This window comes from Astatotilapia calliptera, chromosome 9 (genome assembly GCF_900246225.1).
Source record: "Astatotilapia calliptera chromosome 9, fAstCal1.2, whole genome shotgun sequence".
Classification (NCBI taxonomy): Eukaryota; Metazoa; Chordata; class Actinopteri; order Cichliformes; family Cichlidae; genus Astatotilapia; species Astatotilapia calliptera.
Window position 1 is genome coordinate 32,478,101 of NC_039310.1, and position 16,115 is coordinate 32,494,215.

Here is a 16,115-nt window from a genome sequence, read left to right on the forward strand (position 1 = left end):
TGCCTGATTAAATAAAGATTACACTCACTGCTCAATCTCCTGGTACAAACTGGTACTACATGGAAGTACAGCCCATTGCCAGTTTAGCTTGAGATTCTTTTTTGTGGACATTAAGTCAAAGCAGCTTTTGTTTCAAAGCTGGTTGACAATTAAGTTTGTATTGGGTGCTGTAAGAGCAACTAGTGTGAAATTATTTGCGGTTTTGGGAGAAAGGGATTTAAGATTAAAGTTTAAAAAGATAACACATAAAATTACAATAAAACAAGGTGGGTTTTAAAAAAAGAGCATCAACATTTATCAAAGAAAAATTAAGTTGATCTATATATCCATAATTCCAACTTCTAAATTTAAGATGTTTAAAATGTTTAGTAGGTTTAATCAGCAATATGCAGACATCTGACAATAAAGAACGTGTGAAGGTGAGTGATTAAACAATGACTTAACTCAGGTATAAGTGCTTCTTCAGAGAAGTCTTTTCTTCAAGGAATAAGGCCTAGGAAGTAGGCTAACAGGTGGCAAGGCACTCAGGTAAGTGCTATTCAGATAAGAGTTAAACAAGAATCAACAACTCTCCTCTCTTATTTTCTATAGGACAAACATTTTCAACATTAAAGTTTCTTTTACAGAATGAAAATCTCTCAAAGAAAAAAGAAAACACTTGATGTGCACATCTATACTTGCAACTTCCCTAGTTTAACATCCAGGATTATTCACTGCAGGTCCAGAAATCAGAGCTACCTCATCAGATCCAAGTGTGACATCAGCTGACACACTTTTTTACAGGAGACTCCACCTGAACTCTGTGGAGCCTGATCTCAAGGTTTTTAAGTCTGACCCTGAAACCAGAAGAGGATCTTTCTGTCTCGTCAGATTCATTGTGATCCAGTGATTTCAGTCATGCATGATCACGCTGATGTTTGCACAGAGCAGATAATGAAGTGAACGTTTTGGCACATTTGTAACAGTGAAACAGTTTATTTACAGCGTGGGATCGTTTGTGTGCGGAGTATGAACTGAGATTCTTGAAGCTCTTGTCACACTGGTCACAGCTGAAGTTCCCTTCAATGTGTGCATCTTCATGAACATTACGATGGCCTGAACTTGAGAAGCTTTTGTCACAGTGTCTGCACTTATATGGTTTCTCTCCTGTGTGGACTCTTTTATGGTCTTTAAGCTGATTTGCAGTGAAGAAAGATGAACCACACTGGTCACAGACGTGCTTTTTAACGCCACTGTGATAAAGATAATGTTTTTTTAATTCACTTGATGTGGGGAAGCCTCTCCCACACTCTTTGCAGTAATTCATGTTGTCTCCAGTGTGTCTACGTTGATGTAGTTTTAGGCTATCTGGATGATTGAAAGTTTTTCCACAAAGGTCACAATGAAACGCTTTCCCACCACCACAGCGACGACAGGGTTGAGAACTGGATCCATCTGTGTCGCTCTGCTTCTAAACAAAGACACAAACACAGTGTAAGTTATGATGATATTAAAACATCTATCGTTTCATATTGTATGCAAAACCAGCTGTTCACGGCAATATTTTTTAATCGATTTGATGGTCGCTCTAGAGGCTATATCAATCTCTTGAAGTTCTCTCTTGCCCTTTTATTTAACCTCCTAAGACACTCTTTCATGGCATACATTTTCAATTTCTCTTTGCTATTTGTGCTGATTGGGACCTAAAGAATGTAAAAACAAAGAATTACCTAATTATTTCTTTTATCTGACTTTTGTTTCTGAGAAAAATGACATCCACATAACAGGACATGTGATAGAAAAGTGGCAGTATAGTGTACTTTAAGTTGATATCAGGCTTTTGTAGAGCAAATGTTTTTTTAAATTTTGGTGTAAACAATCGAAATTGTGATGTCCAGGTTGTATGAGATTAAAATAACCACACTATGGATGGACAAATGAATGTTTTTATGCATACTTTCGTTAGGAAAACCACCGTTAGTGAAACCATTGTGCGACTCCGCCGTCAGCTTGTTTATTTTCCACATAAACCTGTCACGATAAAGTTCAAAATCCTGTTGTCTAAGGAGCTTGGAAAGAAAAGCGTCCGGACTTCTTTAGGTTGCTTGAAGACGTTTCACCTCTCATCCGAGAAGCTTCTTCAGTTCTAGTGTCAAATGGTGGAGAGTCCCAGATTTAAACCCCGTGGGAGTTTCCCCCCAAACAGAGATAAAAGGACCCCCTGATGATCTTCTACCTAATCATGAGTACAGTGTGAAAACGGGTGTGGGTCACAATCAGCTAGGATTTCGGGCGAGCTCATTGTGAAACCTAGCCCCACCCCATCATGTGATTTCCTGAGGTCAGATGGCCCAGGGTGTGAGTCAACGTTAAGGCATCTGGGAAGGGAACTCAAAACTGAACTAGAAAAAGTTGCATTTCCTGCGAAAATGCAGTGTGAATGCCGTGTAGTGGAATCTGAAAACACTGTGTAGAAGCTGGACTCTGCTGAAAACTGCTGTATTTGAAAGACTACACTGAAGAGTGTCAAGAAAGCAGATTACATGCAAGCAGGGAAGATGTGAAGCATCTGTCTCATGTAGTACTCGAACCCTTGCCAGAGCAGCTGTGCAGCCCACTGCGCCAAACCAGTTCTGGTCTCAAAACAAAGATATGATGATGATGATATGATATGATCTACTACGGTGGCAGTAGATGCTAATCTATGACGAAGGATACGGTGAAAGATAGTATCAAAAGCTGCTATAAGGTCAAGGAGAATGCGGGTGGTGATGAATACAATATTTGAATTTTTAAAAAAGCCCTCCACATTTTATGGAAATATTTGTTGGTGTTTTTAATTGCTTTTTTGTACTGCTTGAACACTGAAGTGGCCCTCCAGTGAGATGATGGCCCACAGCACATTTAAGTTACGTTACATTACTCTAAATGAGTAATGTAATGGAATACGTTACAAACTACTTTTTGGGGCATGTATTCTGTAATGTGTAGTGGAAAACAACATTGGTCACAAGATATTAACTCTCAAGCTGCTCTCCGATGCATCCATTGGAGTGTGAATGTTAGACAGAAAGGTGAGAAACTTAAAACTTTACGTTTTTTCCAACATCAGGATAATTTCAGGAGATTTGTCTCAGATTTGACTGAATATTCTGTACATGAGGTTTTCATGTCTCATTTAGCTTTGAAATTAAAATCAATTCACAAAATACTTCAAAATAAGTGTGACTGTACAAAGAAAAATACATACCTCACAGTAAGTGCACTTGTAGAGTTTCTTTCTGGTGTGAATGTGTTGATGTTGTCTCAGGGAACGTGGCTCTTTAAAGGTCTTCTCACACAGGTCACATTTATGAGGTCTCTCCTCAGTGTGGCTAAACATGTGCTGCTGTAAATATTTGTATGCCACAAAGGTTTTGCCACACTGATCACAGAAGCAAAAATCTTTTTTGGTGTGAATGCGTCGGTGAATATTACGGCTGAGTGGCCAGCGGAAGGTTTTTCCACAAATGTCGCAGCTGTACGCCTTAATTCCAGAGTGGGTAACTAGATGCCTTTGTAAGTACTTACTGCAAGCAAAAGCTTTACCACACTGATCACAACTGTATGCCTTAATTCCAGAGTGGGTAACTAGATGACTCTTTAAGCTTCTACTATGAGCAAAAGCTTTACCACACTGATCACAGCTGTATGGTTTAACTCCAGAGTGGGTAAATAGATGACTCTGTAAACTTCCATTGTCAGCAAAAGCTTTACCACACAACTCACAGCTGTACGCTTTCATTCCAGAGTGAATAACTTGATGACGTCGTAAGTGGCTTCTGTGATTAAAAGCTTTACCACAACGATCACAGATGTACGGTTTAAGTCCACTGTGGACGAATTGGTGTGTTTTTAAGTTGCCAGAACGGCTAAAATCCTTCCCACACTCCTCACAGGTGTATTTCTTTTCTCTTTTCTGTCTTTGAAGTTCATCAGCCTCCTGAGAGTCCTGACTTCTTGCTCCATGTTGGTCCTGAGGTGACAGAGATACAAACAGGCAGTGAGTAAAATGCAGTCGTGGAACAAACTGAACTTTCCAACTCCCTCCATTAGTTGAATCAAAGATGTTAACAAAAACATTGTAGGTGTGTTGGTGATAGTATCACATTATAATCAGATGCTACAATGAGAGTTGTACTTAAAATGCAGGGTTCATACGCCTTTTTTAGAGTAAAATTTAAACACTAATACTAATACTAATACTAATAATAATAATAATAATAATAATGGATTGCATTTATATAGCACTTTTCGGGGCTCTCAAAGCGCTTTACAATGTGTTAAGGTTCAAAATATTGGGGATGGAGACAAGAGAAAAAACCACAATAACAACACTGGTCCGGCCGGGTTGAGTCAAACGATGATTTAATGATCACACACGTGGGAGATGGACACTGATGCAGACAGCCTCAAAATCTCAAAATGGTGGAGCATTGCTCAAACTTTTATAACCTCTGGTGCCTCCACCTTATCCTAAAAAGCCTAAACATTCACATGCTCTCTCTCACACAGCGCCTAAGCTACGACCTTGGCTCCCTGTTTATCTGCTCCTGCTGAGATGGGGCAGAAAACTCCAGCACACTCTGTTCTCTTCTACTCAGACAAATTAGACAATAACCTTCTGCGAACAGTATTTCTTATAACTCAGCAATATAATGCATCATAAAACAATATCATTCATTCACAACAAGTCAGCAATTTAATGTAATGCAAATCAGTTTAACTAATGCAATAGTTATCAGCTTCTTCTAATTCAGGAGAATAATGCAAACTAAAACTACATAATAATTCACAATCTTTAATTAGGGGTATAACATGGCATAAAATAATATCATAATTTTACAAATGCCACTATTCATTCACTCTCACATTCACACACTGGTGGAGGCAGCTACACTTGTAGCCACGGCTGCCCTGGGGCAGACTGACAGAAGCGAGGCTGCCATCACCTCTTTAAGCACTTTTAAGGTCCATTTTGAAGCCCTTTCAGCACAACACTAAACATAAAAATAACAATGTATGTTTCACGTCACATCAACCCTGGTAAGACCATGTGAAAATTAAAAGAAATCATCCTTGGTTGACTTAAACGCTTTTGTTCCCTTTTTGTTAAAACTTACAAAAACGCACCACACAAAAACACTGCAAAGGGAAAAGGTCGTCTTGTATGTATATAGTGTATGAACTCAGTTAAAAATGAAGATGTGCAAATGTGAACAAATCAACATGTTGAGATATTCATGTCACATTGAAAAAAACAAAAACACCCCAACCCCACAAAACAAGAAAACGGCACTGTGGTTGTCTTGTGAGGTGGTATAAGTCAATAACCACATGTATGTGTATTGCATGCATGTAACCCCCACATACTGTTCCAATTGGATTAGCCCACACAGGTACGGTGGCTCATAACAGACAAATGATGTAAAATGATAATTTAACCAAATGATCTACATCCTTTCCATTTAGCTTTCAGTCTTTCTAGACGTTATTTTTTTAAAGTGAATTTTAACCTAACAGTGTTTATGGTTGGACAAACCCCATACCTCAGTACAGCACCAATCATTAGAAATGCAAACACCCAGTCAACTTCATTTCTCAACATATTGACTTTAGACTGATTATACATACATGTGATGCCATTGTGTTTATCTTGGGTTAGGTCTGCAGATGTGACCTGCACATGTAATGTATGACGCCTGGTTTACAATCTCTTGGTCGGGTATTTGCACAGGCTTGGGAGATGATGCGCTCTGTGAGTCTTCATTTGAGCGTGTGTGGTGCTTGCAGTGCGAGTGTAGAACTATCCAGAATGGTTGGTGTCCTGGCACTCAGGGTCATAGTCATGGAGCTATGGCGGCGGCGGATCTGCCATTGGGAGGATGTGGCAGCGATTCCTCCTGTAGGTTCTTCTGTCGATCTGGATGATGTAGGATCGTGGCTCGTTGCTCTTCCTTCCTACAGTTCCTAGCTTGTCAGAGCCTTTTTCTGTCTGCATTCAGACCACTTGTCCTTCTTGCAATGGCTGTAGTGTGCAGCTGGACCTGTCCCATGACATTTTAGTGTGAGACTTTTGACACAAAGTCGGTCACTGATCTGCCCTGAGATCCTTTGTGACGAGCTCTAAAAGCTTGCTGCACACAGTAATCCCTGCGCGTGTCTGATGAGACATGAGACGTTTGTCAGGGGAGACTAGTGTTGCAGGGAATGTTTCTAAGGTTTAAGAAGTCAAGAAAAAGTCAGTCCAATTTCTCTGTGATTTCTCCATGAGTTGTTTCTCACTATGTACTGCTCTCTCAGCAAGACCATTTGACTGTGGAAACTCTGGTCGAATGAGTGAAGTCCAGTTGCTTCGCAAACTCGTTGAACTGCTGACTTGTGTACTGTCTGCCATTGTCAGTAATGAGCATGTGTGGTGCACCGCTGCTGTGGTTGAGTGACCGAGAAGGTTGATCTCAATCCATCTTGAACAGGAATCTACATGGACCTGGTATTGTTTTCCATGCCAGGTGAAAATTTCGGGAGGTCTGTAGAGGTTCTGTCTTCTGATGCGCATTAGTGCTGCTGCACACTGTGCAAGAGTGCAGCTCTTCCGTGATGTCTTTTGACATTGCCAGCCAAAAGATGAAACCTTTAGCTCTGCATTTAGTTGCTTCAATGCCTAGATGTACTTTGTGGACAATATTGGTGTATTCTTTGTGCAGGGATTGGGAAATCCTCCACGCTGAGCTCATCCCTGTATGGAAAAAAGGGGCTAGAGCGGGCTTGACTTGGCTGTCTCTGATGGGCTATCCTCGCTGGATGACTGTGCTGAGGGCTTGTAGCACATCACTCACTGTCATCACTTCATAATCAGTGTGTTCAACTCGGCTTTGTGACAACGGAGCGAGTGGAGCTCTAGAAAAGGGTGTCAGCAAGATACATGTGCTTTCCTTTTTTGTAGACTAGGCGGATGTCATAACTCTGTAGTCGGAGTAACATCCCCTGGAGCCAGGCAGGGGTGACATGGATGGGCTTTTTTCATTACGGTCACCAGGGGTTGGTGGTCAATTGCTTTGACAATTGTCGCCTTTCCATAGACAGAATCTTTAAATTTTGTGCAGGCGAATACCATGGCTAAAAGCTCCTTCTCCATATCAGCATATGTCCATGGGAGCATTGCAATGCAAAAAACTTGCATGTGTTACATACACATAGTCGAAAATTATTTTCTAGGACTCACGTAAACTTCCCCATTGTGAAAAGGTGCAAATCTTTGTTCCAGACATGGAGAGGTGCAAGGCAGATCAGGAGCAGAAATTTTGTTTCTAGACTTTGCGACTCATTTTATTTCTCTGTTAAGAAAAATATTCAATCAGATAGTTATTTGTGGTGAATGAAATGCAGTTCCAATTTCAACCCATTTTAAGCACCACATCTAAAGTTCAAGCACTTTTTACACCTTGAAAGGACTATTAAAATCCAAGGATTTTCAAGGCTTTCAAGCACCCCTACAAACTCTGAAAATTCTACTGTTGAAGAAATATTGATCACTGCAGAAACTCTTCAACTGCTTTTATTGTTATTTAAATGTTTGCTGTATTTTCTTGTAATTTCTGTGGCTTTTCTGTGTGAATGTAGATTCTGTATGTATGGTTTTATGTTCAATATACTTAAAATTGTTAATCTTGTGGGTGTAATTAATATTTTTACATTTGATTTAATCAATTGTAAACCGTTTTAATGTTAAATAATAGTGATATTTCCAATTCATTGAACACATTTAATTAAATCCAAAGAGCCCTTTCCACATCCTTTATGAGCATGCGCAGAGAATGAAAAAAAATCTTCGCGCATACGCATTGACCTTCTTCATCTATGCCACAGTGTGCTTTGGCCACGTGTCTGGAAAGAGGGATTAATCGCGATTCATCCGTTGGAGTTATGGTAATTTCTTCGTATTTTTAATAGAATATAATTTAACTAGTACTTTGTGATAATATATGGGGTATATTTTTCTGATAAAAATATAGGCTTTATATTTTCCGGTAAATATATGGGCCGTATGTGTTCTGTAGGTTTTAGCATTTTGCTAGCATTGGAAACATTTGTTTGCATATTCAACGTTACTGCACATCTGAATATTCCCCAATCTGTGTTTAAAATTTCATTAGAACTCCAAATAGCACATTTTGCCACAACTCAGTGACACAGTCGATTATTTTTTTCACTCAAACTTGGTATAAATACTGCAAATGTGGTGGTAGCCCGCATACCTCATATAAATATGACAGTGTGTAGTTTTTGTCATTAATATCTATTGAAATATTTTTGATTCCTTCTGAACAACACTCCTATGCAACTACACTTTTCTTCCTACTTTCGGGTGGTACACCACGCTAAAGCAGCGTATTCCACGACCCAATGTATCGGAATCAGTGTAACTGGACTCCCAATGGCAGAAAACTGCACACTGTCACTTAAAATATTGGAATAAAAGCTGCTTTTCCCTTTAGTATATTTTGGAAAAGCAGACATTTGTGAAAGTAGGTGTCTGCTGTGCATCCAGTTAAAAACCATACATCTAGATTTTCAACTAGCAGGCTATGTTACATTACTGTGACAGCTAGTGCGCATGCGCCAACCAGCGTGCAGCCTGTTACAGTCGCTCCTGCTTTTCTCTTAGTTTAGCTCTTTTTTCTTACGTATTCTTTTTTTTTCTGACTTGTATTTTCCTCCATTTTCTATCTCTTACTCAATCATGTGGATTGAGAGAGTTTTTGTTCTTCTGGTGGCCGTGGAACTGTTACGTTTATCAAGGAACGGGACCGCGGCACATCTCCTACACTCACGGACTGTTTACTCCAGAGATCAGCTGATCGCCCTGATGCCGGCCGGCTCGCTGGCCAGGCCCGCAGAAGTACCAGCTGAAATTTGGAGGAAAACACATCGGGGATGCAGAGGTCAAGGACAGAAGAGAAGAAAAAAGGTGACGGTGAGACAGCGGAGGCTCGAAGCGAGGAGGAGGTTTAAACCGTGTCTGCCGTCTATCGTGATGGGAAATGTGCGATCGTTGGCAAGTAAAATCGACGAGCTCTCAGCACTGGTACGGAGTCAGAGGGAATACCGAGAGTGTAGCCTGATGTGTTTCACCGAATCATGGCTGCACCAGGTCATTCCCGATGAGAATGCTTCCGTGGAAGGCTTCCACACTGTTCGGGCGGACAGGGACAGCATCGCTAGCGGTAAGCGTAAAGGAGGTGGGCTTGCTGTTTTAGTTAACAACCGGTGGTGTAACCCTGCCAACATAACAATCAAAGAAAGGATTTGTTGCCCGGACACTGAACTGTGTGCTGTTGGACTCAGGCCGTATTATTTACCCAGGGAATTCTCTCACGTCATCTTGGTGGCTGTTTATGTTCCTCCCTCTGCTAACCCCACAGCTGCATGTGACACTATCCACTCTGCCATAGCTCGGCTACAGACTCAGCACCCGAGTGCCTTTATTGTGATCTCGGGTGACTTCAACCATGTATCACTGGACAATACACCAACATTCAAACAATATGTGGACTGTCCCACCAGGGGAGAGAAAACTTTAGACTTACTGTATGCTAACGTCAAGGATGCATACAGCTCCTCCTCCCTCCCCCCACTTGGTAGGTCAGATCATAACCTGATTCACCTCACCCCCCGCTATGTGCCAATTGTGAGGAGGGAACCTGTGACCACCAGGACTGTTAGGAGGTGGTCAGAGGAGGCAATAGCGGAACTACAGGGCTGTTTCGAGGTGACCGACTGGGAAACACTCTGTGAGCCTCACGCCGAGGACATCAATGGGCTTACTGAGTGTATCACAGGCTACATAACTTTCTGCACCGCCTCCATTGTTCCAGCTCAGACTGTTCATTGTTACCCAAATAACAAGCCGTGGGTGACTAAGGACATCAAAGCCCTCCTCAACAACAAGAAGAGGGCTTTCAGAGGGGGCAACAAAGAGGAGGTGAGGAAGGTCCAGGTGTTACTAAAGGACAAGATCAGAGAGGCTAAGGACAATTACAGGAGGAAGCTGGAGTGGAAACTCCAGCAGAACAGCATGAGAGAGGTGTGGAGGGGCATGAAGACCATCACTGGATTCAGGCCAACCAACAGCAGGGGAGCTGAGGGAGGTGAGAATAGAGCCGACGAGTTGAATCTGTTTTTCAATAGATTCGACACCACAGTGTCTGCTCCCACCCCCACAACCTCACCTGCAGTCAGCCTGGAATCCAGAGCCACACCACTGTGCCAGCCTCTCTCTTCACATGGCGCTGTTTCCTCCTGTGAGATTCCTGACACCCCTCCCCCACCCATCACCTTCACTCAATACCAGGTTGAGATGCAAATGAGGAGACTTCACTCAGGCAAGTCTGCTGGACCAGACGGAGTGAGTCCCCTCGTCCTCAAGACCTGTGCCCCCCAGCTGTGTGGAGTCTTTCATAAACTGTTTATGCTGAGTCTGAGTCTGCAGAGGGTCCCGGTGATGTGGAAGACATCATGCCTCGTCCCTGTACCAAAGACGCCTCGTCCCAGTGGCCCCCAGGATTACAGGCCCGTGGCACTGACCTCCCACATCATGGCCAACTTGGTTATTTACTCCAAAGTCACATTTTATCTCAAGAGGGGTTGAGACTTCCTGTTTGCCCGGGGAATGTTCGCAAGAAAAATGTGCTCATAGGGTGTTTCGTTAGCGTTGTGTGGCCATACACCACAGATGGTAGGGGCACCCACAAGTGTCCATTTCTTAGTTTTGTTTTTGTCATTCGATACGTGTGCGGTCTGGAACTCTCTCGACTGTGTGAACCGGCCTTAACGGTGTGCACCGCTGCATGCTCCTTCTGCCCTCTCTCCATGTTTCATTTCTCTTTTTCTTGGTCTTTATTTGGTGATAGTCTTAAATCCACACTTTTCTTTGGTCTGTTCTCCTCAGTCTCATTCAGGGATCTGTGTAATCAGGGTAGTTTGGACCATTTATCTAAAATGGAGTGAATAGACAGATGATGCGATGACCAAAATACAACGGATTTAAAATATTTCTGTCCTTTTTAGGATTTCAACATGATGGAAGCTGAAGAGCTCGAGAGGATGGATTTTTGGTGTTTATAAAATAATCCACAAAGGAGCACAGCCTGATGACTCCCTTGAAGATGTTGGCGAGCAGGTGTGCACTTTTGCCTGGGCTAATTTACTGGCTCAATCCGAGTTACCCAAAGCCACTTCGCTACACATTTGAGTTCTTCCAGAAGGTGCTCATGGGACTGGAAGACAAATAACGGTCTGACAAAATACAAGTGCTGAAGAAAAAACTCTGCCATTTTTCTTTTGATTGTGGAAAAAGAAAACATAACTGGGGACAAAATGACCCAGATTGATTTTTTTTTCACTTTAACATTTTCTGCAGTTTGAGTTGCTGTGGTAATTCTGCAGACAGAAAGTGAAATGAAGCAGAGTGTTTTGATCGAAACATAGGGTGTGTGACGTGCAGCGGAAATACATATATATATATATAACCATGATGGCACAAGACAGACGCCAATTATCAGCGCCGAAGAAGCACCTGAGAAGACATCGCGAAGGCTTCCTGGCCATCCAGTGTAGATGTCAGTGAAACTGTTGGGAAGACAACGTGAACATTTTACTTGTACTGTATAATCTGCAGATTCTGACAGAAATCTGCAGCTATCCTTTGAAGCACCGCTCCTCTAAAACAGCAATAAGGATAATTATTAGGTTATTTACATTATTATGTAAATAACAAAATAACTTAAAGCAAAAATTGGGGAAAGTAAAGTCCAAAGTCTTTATATTAAATTTTTATATTATAAAATTCAGAAAATAATGGAATTTAATATTCCCCAATCCCTGCACAAAGAATACACCAATATTGTCCACAAAGGTCATCTAGGCATTGAAGCAACTAAATGCAGAGCTAGAGGTTTCATCTTTTGGCTGGCAATGTCAAAAGACTTTAATATCACCAACCATTCCCATGTCATTATGGTGTATCCATATAAATGACCCACCCTGTAGATCACAAAATGATCCATTTTCTGTAAATTCTCTGAATTTCACACATGTCGCCCAGCTGAAGACACTGCAGCTGGAGTCGAGTGTTTTGATGATGCATGAAGCTATACATTTTTAGACACAAGTTGTAATGGCCGCCATCTTCTTTGTGAGTATTTATTAGATGGCCGCTTGCGGGGGAAAGCATGTTTGAGTCTAAGGTTTATTTTGACGGCTCTTTTTTGCTTCTCATCCGTAAACTCTCTCCGTACTCTTTCATGTGATTCTTGCATAGGTGATAAAAGACAAAAAAATAAATATTGCTGTAAACGGTGTATATTGCAACACCACGAAACAAATGATAGCCCATAATATAAAAGACAGATATCGTCATTCGATATACATTTCATCATGTTGCATAGCCATAGATGTAACTGAGATATTTTTCTCACCTCCTGCGTTGAAGTCATTGTTTCCTCTGTAGTGGCTGAGCTGAGTCCAAATGGCTGAAACTGTTCCTCTGCTGCTCCACCAGACTCTTCTCCTCCTGTTACTCAGCTGGGACACAAAAGTATAGATATGTATTTTATCCCTGACAAGAAGAAGCAGAGCAAATAAACATTACTACAACAATACCTATGAAGCTTCAAGGTGAAACCCCAGAAGCAAAAAGAAAGTCATCAGCTGCAACAAGAACTTGAAAAAGCCACTGAGCTCCCTGCATACCACCACCTTTACCCAGGGGATGCTGCACCCTGTATATATGAACTTCCATAGACATACAAAGAAGGAGTCCCACTGAGGCTCATTGGTAGCAGCATAAACTCAGCCACCTACAACATTTCCAAGCACCTCATCACCATCCTAGCTCCCCTTGTGGGGAACACAGCCCATCACATCAAAAACTCTGCTGACTTCACCAACAAGGTCCACAAACTTACACTTGATCCAGATGAAACCAGAGTGTCCTTTGATGTGGTCTCACTTTTCACTTGTACACCCCCAACCGAGGCAGTGGAGACTGTCAGGAAACAACTACATCAAGACAGCTCCTTAAAACCAGAACCAGCTTCACCCTGATCAGGTCTGCACACTGTTAGACGTCTGCCTTACCACCACATATTTTAAATACAACGAGGGTTTCTACAGACACAAACATGGATGTGCTGTGAGCTCCCCAGTGTGTCCCATTGTAGCCAAACTTTACATGGAGGAAGCACCGAGCCACATGATAGAGTGAAACAGGGTCTCACAATAGTTTCACTCAGGACCTGCTGATAATGACACACACATTTGCTCTTTTGATAAATCAATGGTCAACAGTGGGTCGATGACCCTTTCAGGGTACAACCCCCACGAGGGTTTAAATACCTGGGAGTCCACAATGCAAGAACTCCAGCAACACTTAAGGGAAGATGAACAACTTTAATAATTGACCAACGCGTTTCGGCTTGTGGCCTTCATCAAGGTCATAGTAAAACATTGTAGAAAATTGCTTAAATCGATCAAACCAATCGAAACTTCATAGATAGATCAACTGACATATAACAGGTAGGTATTGGTTAATTGGGGGCGGGCCCCACACTTTGGAAAGCTCTGGGTTAAGTCACGCTTAAGTAAATACTGGACTAGATCATTAATGATGATGACAGGGGGGAGGAGACATTATCCCCACCTGTCTCAAAATAACACGTGTGAAATACATAAGAAGAATACTATGAATATATACAAAAAAGGGACAAAAGGGCAGTATTTAATAATAAAAGGAGGTTGGTCCAGCAGTTGAATTAAAAAACAAGAGGACATCGTCACACGGGAACAGATTTGTTAAAAGGTCCTAATTTATGTCTCTAAAATGTAAAATCTCTAAAATGTAGACTTAAGATGAGCTGTCGAGAATCCTACTCCTTCTTTGGCTGAAAAAATGAATAAAATTAATTAAATAAACATTACCCATAAACATGCCATCTCGCATTACCCATGCGAGAATAATGTAACTAATAAAATTAGAATAAAAACAAAAAATAAAAAAGGCTCAGTTCAGAAAAACTCAGACCTGTGGGGTGCAGACTCTTAAAGCGGAATATCCAAAATGCTTCTCTTTGTTTCCCGGATAAAATTAATATTACCACCATTTTGGTTTAGTTTAATGGCTTCAATGCCTAGAAAAAATAATGGCAAAATAAAATGCACGCAGGAATGAATTTTGTTCACTCAAATTCAGCTTTTCTTCACTCAAAATAAATTTCTCCTCAAAATGCAAAACTTGCACCAGCAAACTTTTTTTTTTTTACGTGCGCTCAGAATAGTGGCACAAAAATAACGCCATAGTCAGCCTCCAGTTAACAACAGTGGTGAGAAACTGCACTACTGAACCTCCACTGACTGAGTAACTGTAGTTTGGTGCTTCATCAGAACTTCATGGCAGGAAGTGTTTCAGAGTGGGGACAGAGACAGCTGCAAAGTTCAGCTTTAGTGAGGCTAAACTCCAAAACCTGTTTTCAGCTAATGACTCTGCTTCTGTCTGGAAAACAATCAGACGGTGAACCAACCACAGACCTAAAGACCCCACTGCACCAACCATTCACAGCTGAACAGCTCCTGCTGCGGATTCTACCAATAATGACGTGATCACAGTCTCTCCACCCTCCATGGGTTCTCTCCATACATGACAGGTACATGACAATCGTGACTCTTACTCCCACAAAGCAACATGTTGTTTTCAAAGTGCTACATAAACAAATCATGGTTTGGTAAAGCAGGTGGACGAGAATCAGAGTCTCCATCATAAACCACAGGTGGACAAAAATAAATAAATAAAGTCCAACATTCAATCCACAACATGATTAAAAACATTCTTCTTCTCCCAAATCAAAAAGAGCTGCACATTAACCACCACAATATATTTTTATTCTCTGTGCTTTCAAATATGAACACTGTTTACTTTCGTCTGTTTCATTAGTTTTTGTTAACATCTTCCTGTGCATCACTTTACAGCAGCCACACTCATTAAAATGAGACTTTGTAGGAGTTCACTTCCTCTCATGTGTTCATCCACAGCAGCTGGACAATAAAGTTATAGTGACCCTGATACTGCAGCAGATCGCTATGATTTCCTGTTATCACTTAAATAGAAATGAGGCTGTAGAGGTTTGGTGCAGGCAGAAAAACAGCTGCAGGGACAATGAAAAGACTTTCCTGCTCCAACTTCTCCCAGCATGCTGAGCTAATGGTTAGCAGGTGTTTTTCTCCAAACACTCTCTCACTCTTCTCTCAACGTGTTCACAATAAACTGTGAACAGACACCGAGGAGAGCAGCAGAAGACCTCATTCAGGAGCTAAACTCAACATGAACTGAACTCACAGTAAAGTTAGCTCGGTGCTTACCTTTAGATGAGCCCACAAACCGAGAGAAACTCCGCGATGAAGCTGCAACTCTTTCCAAACACAGGAAACAGATCAGGGAGCAGAGACCCACGTGGTTCACGCTGATCTCAGCTACGATCCAGGAGACAAGGGTGGGCAGATCGATGCAGATATCGATCAGGACGTTGGTAGTGGTTTATGATCGATACTTTAGTTCGTTTCTCTCCTCTAAGTTCACTACTTTACTCCCGTTTCACGTAAAAACACCTCTCTCTGCTCGGCTCCTCTCCTGCGCACACACTTTGCTCCGCCCCCTTCTTCCTTATCTGCTTTGATTCGAATCTGTTTGGACACGTGACTCGAAAAAGAGGCCGAGCCTTTTTTTTTAAACGAATTACAACAAGAGTGTCACTACCCGATCCGTACCGGAAACCCGATCGGTACCCCGCATGCGCGAAAGGTTTCTACTTCCGGTCGTAGCGTTTTACGATAGTTATGGGTCAGAGTATCTGTTAAGATGTTAAGAATAACAAGTATATCTTAAAATGTTTGCAATAATGAAGCATTTCAGTACAATGTGGACAAAAACGAAAAATAAAAAGATAGTTACGGATCAGGACTCTCCGATCCTTACTGCGCATGTGTAAAGTCTGACCGTACAAATCGGGTCTACCCGATCCGTACCGCGCATGTGCAGATGTTTT

At 41.7% G+C, this 16,115-nt stretch overlaps 1 protein-coding gene across 1 annotated transcript; it reads right to left on the reverse strand.

Moving 5' to 3' along the window:
* Positions 1 to 895: 895 nt before the first annotated feature.
* LOC113029615 (zinc finger protein 493-like) lies at positions 896 to 12,548 on the reverse strand. Its single transcript, XM_026180590.1, has 3 exons — positions 12,498 to 12,548; positions 3,230 to 3,994; positions 896 to 1,450 (listed from the first exon to the last, which is right to left on the reverse strand). Exons 1-3 carry the CDS (start codon positions 12,513 to 12,515, stop codon positions 896 to 898), a joined length of 1,338 nt encoding a protein of 445 aa, XP_026036375.1. The 5' UTR covers positions 12,516 to 12,548.
* Between the last annotated feature and the right edge of the window lie 3,567 nt (positions 12,549 to 16,115).

What these genes read in the sequence shown, in the direction of transcription:
- LOC113029615 (XM_026180590.1), bottom strand. An exon ending in ACAAGTGCACTTACTGTGAG is followed by an intron (nt 1,451 to 3,229) that starts GTATGTATTTTT and finishes GTCTTTGTTTAG; the next exon opens with AAGCAGAGCGACACAGATGG.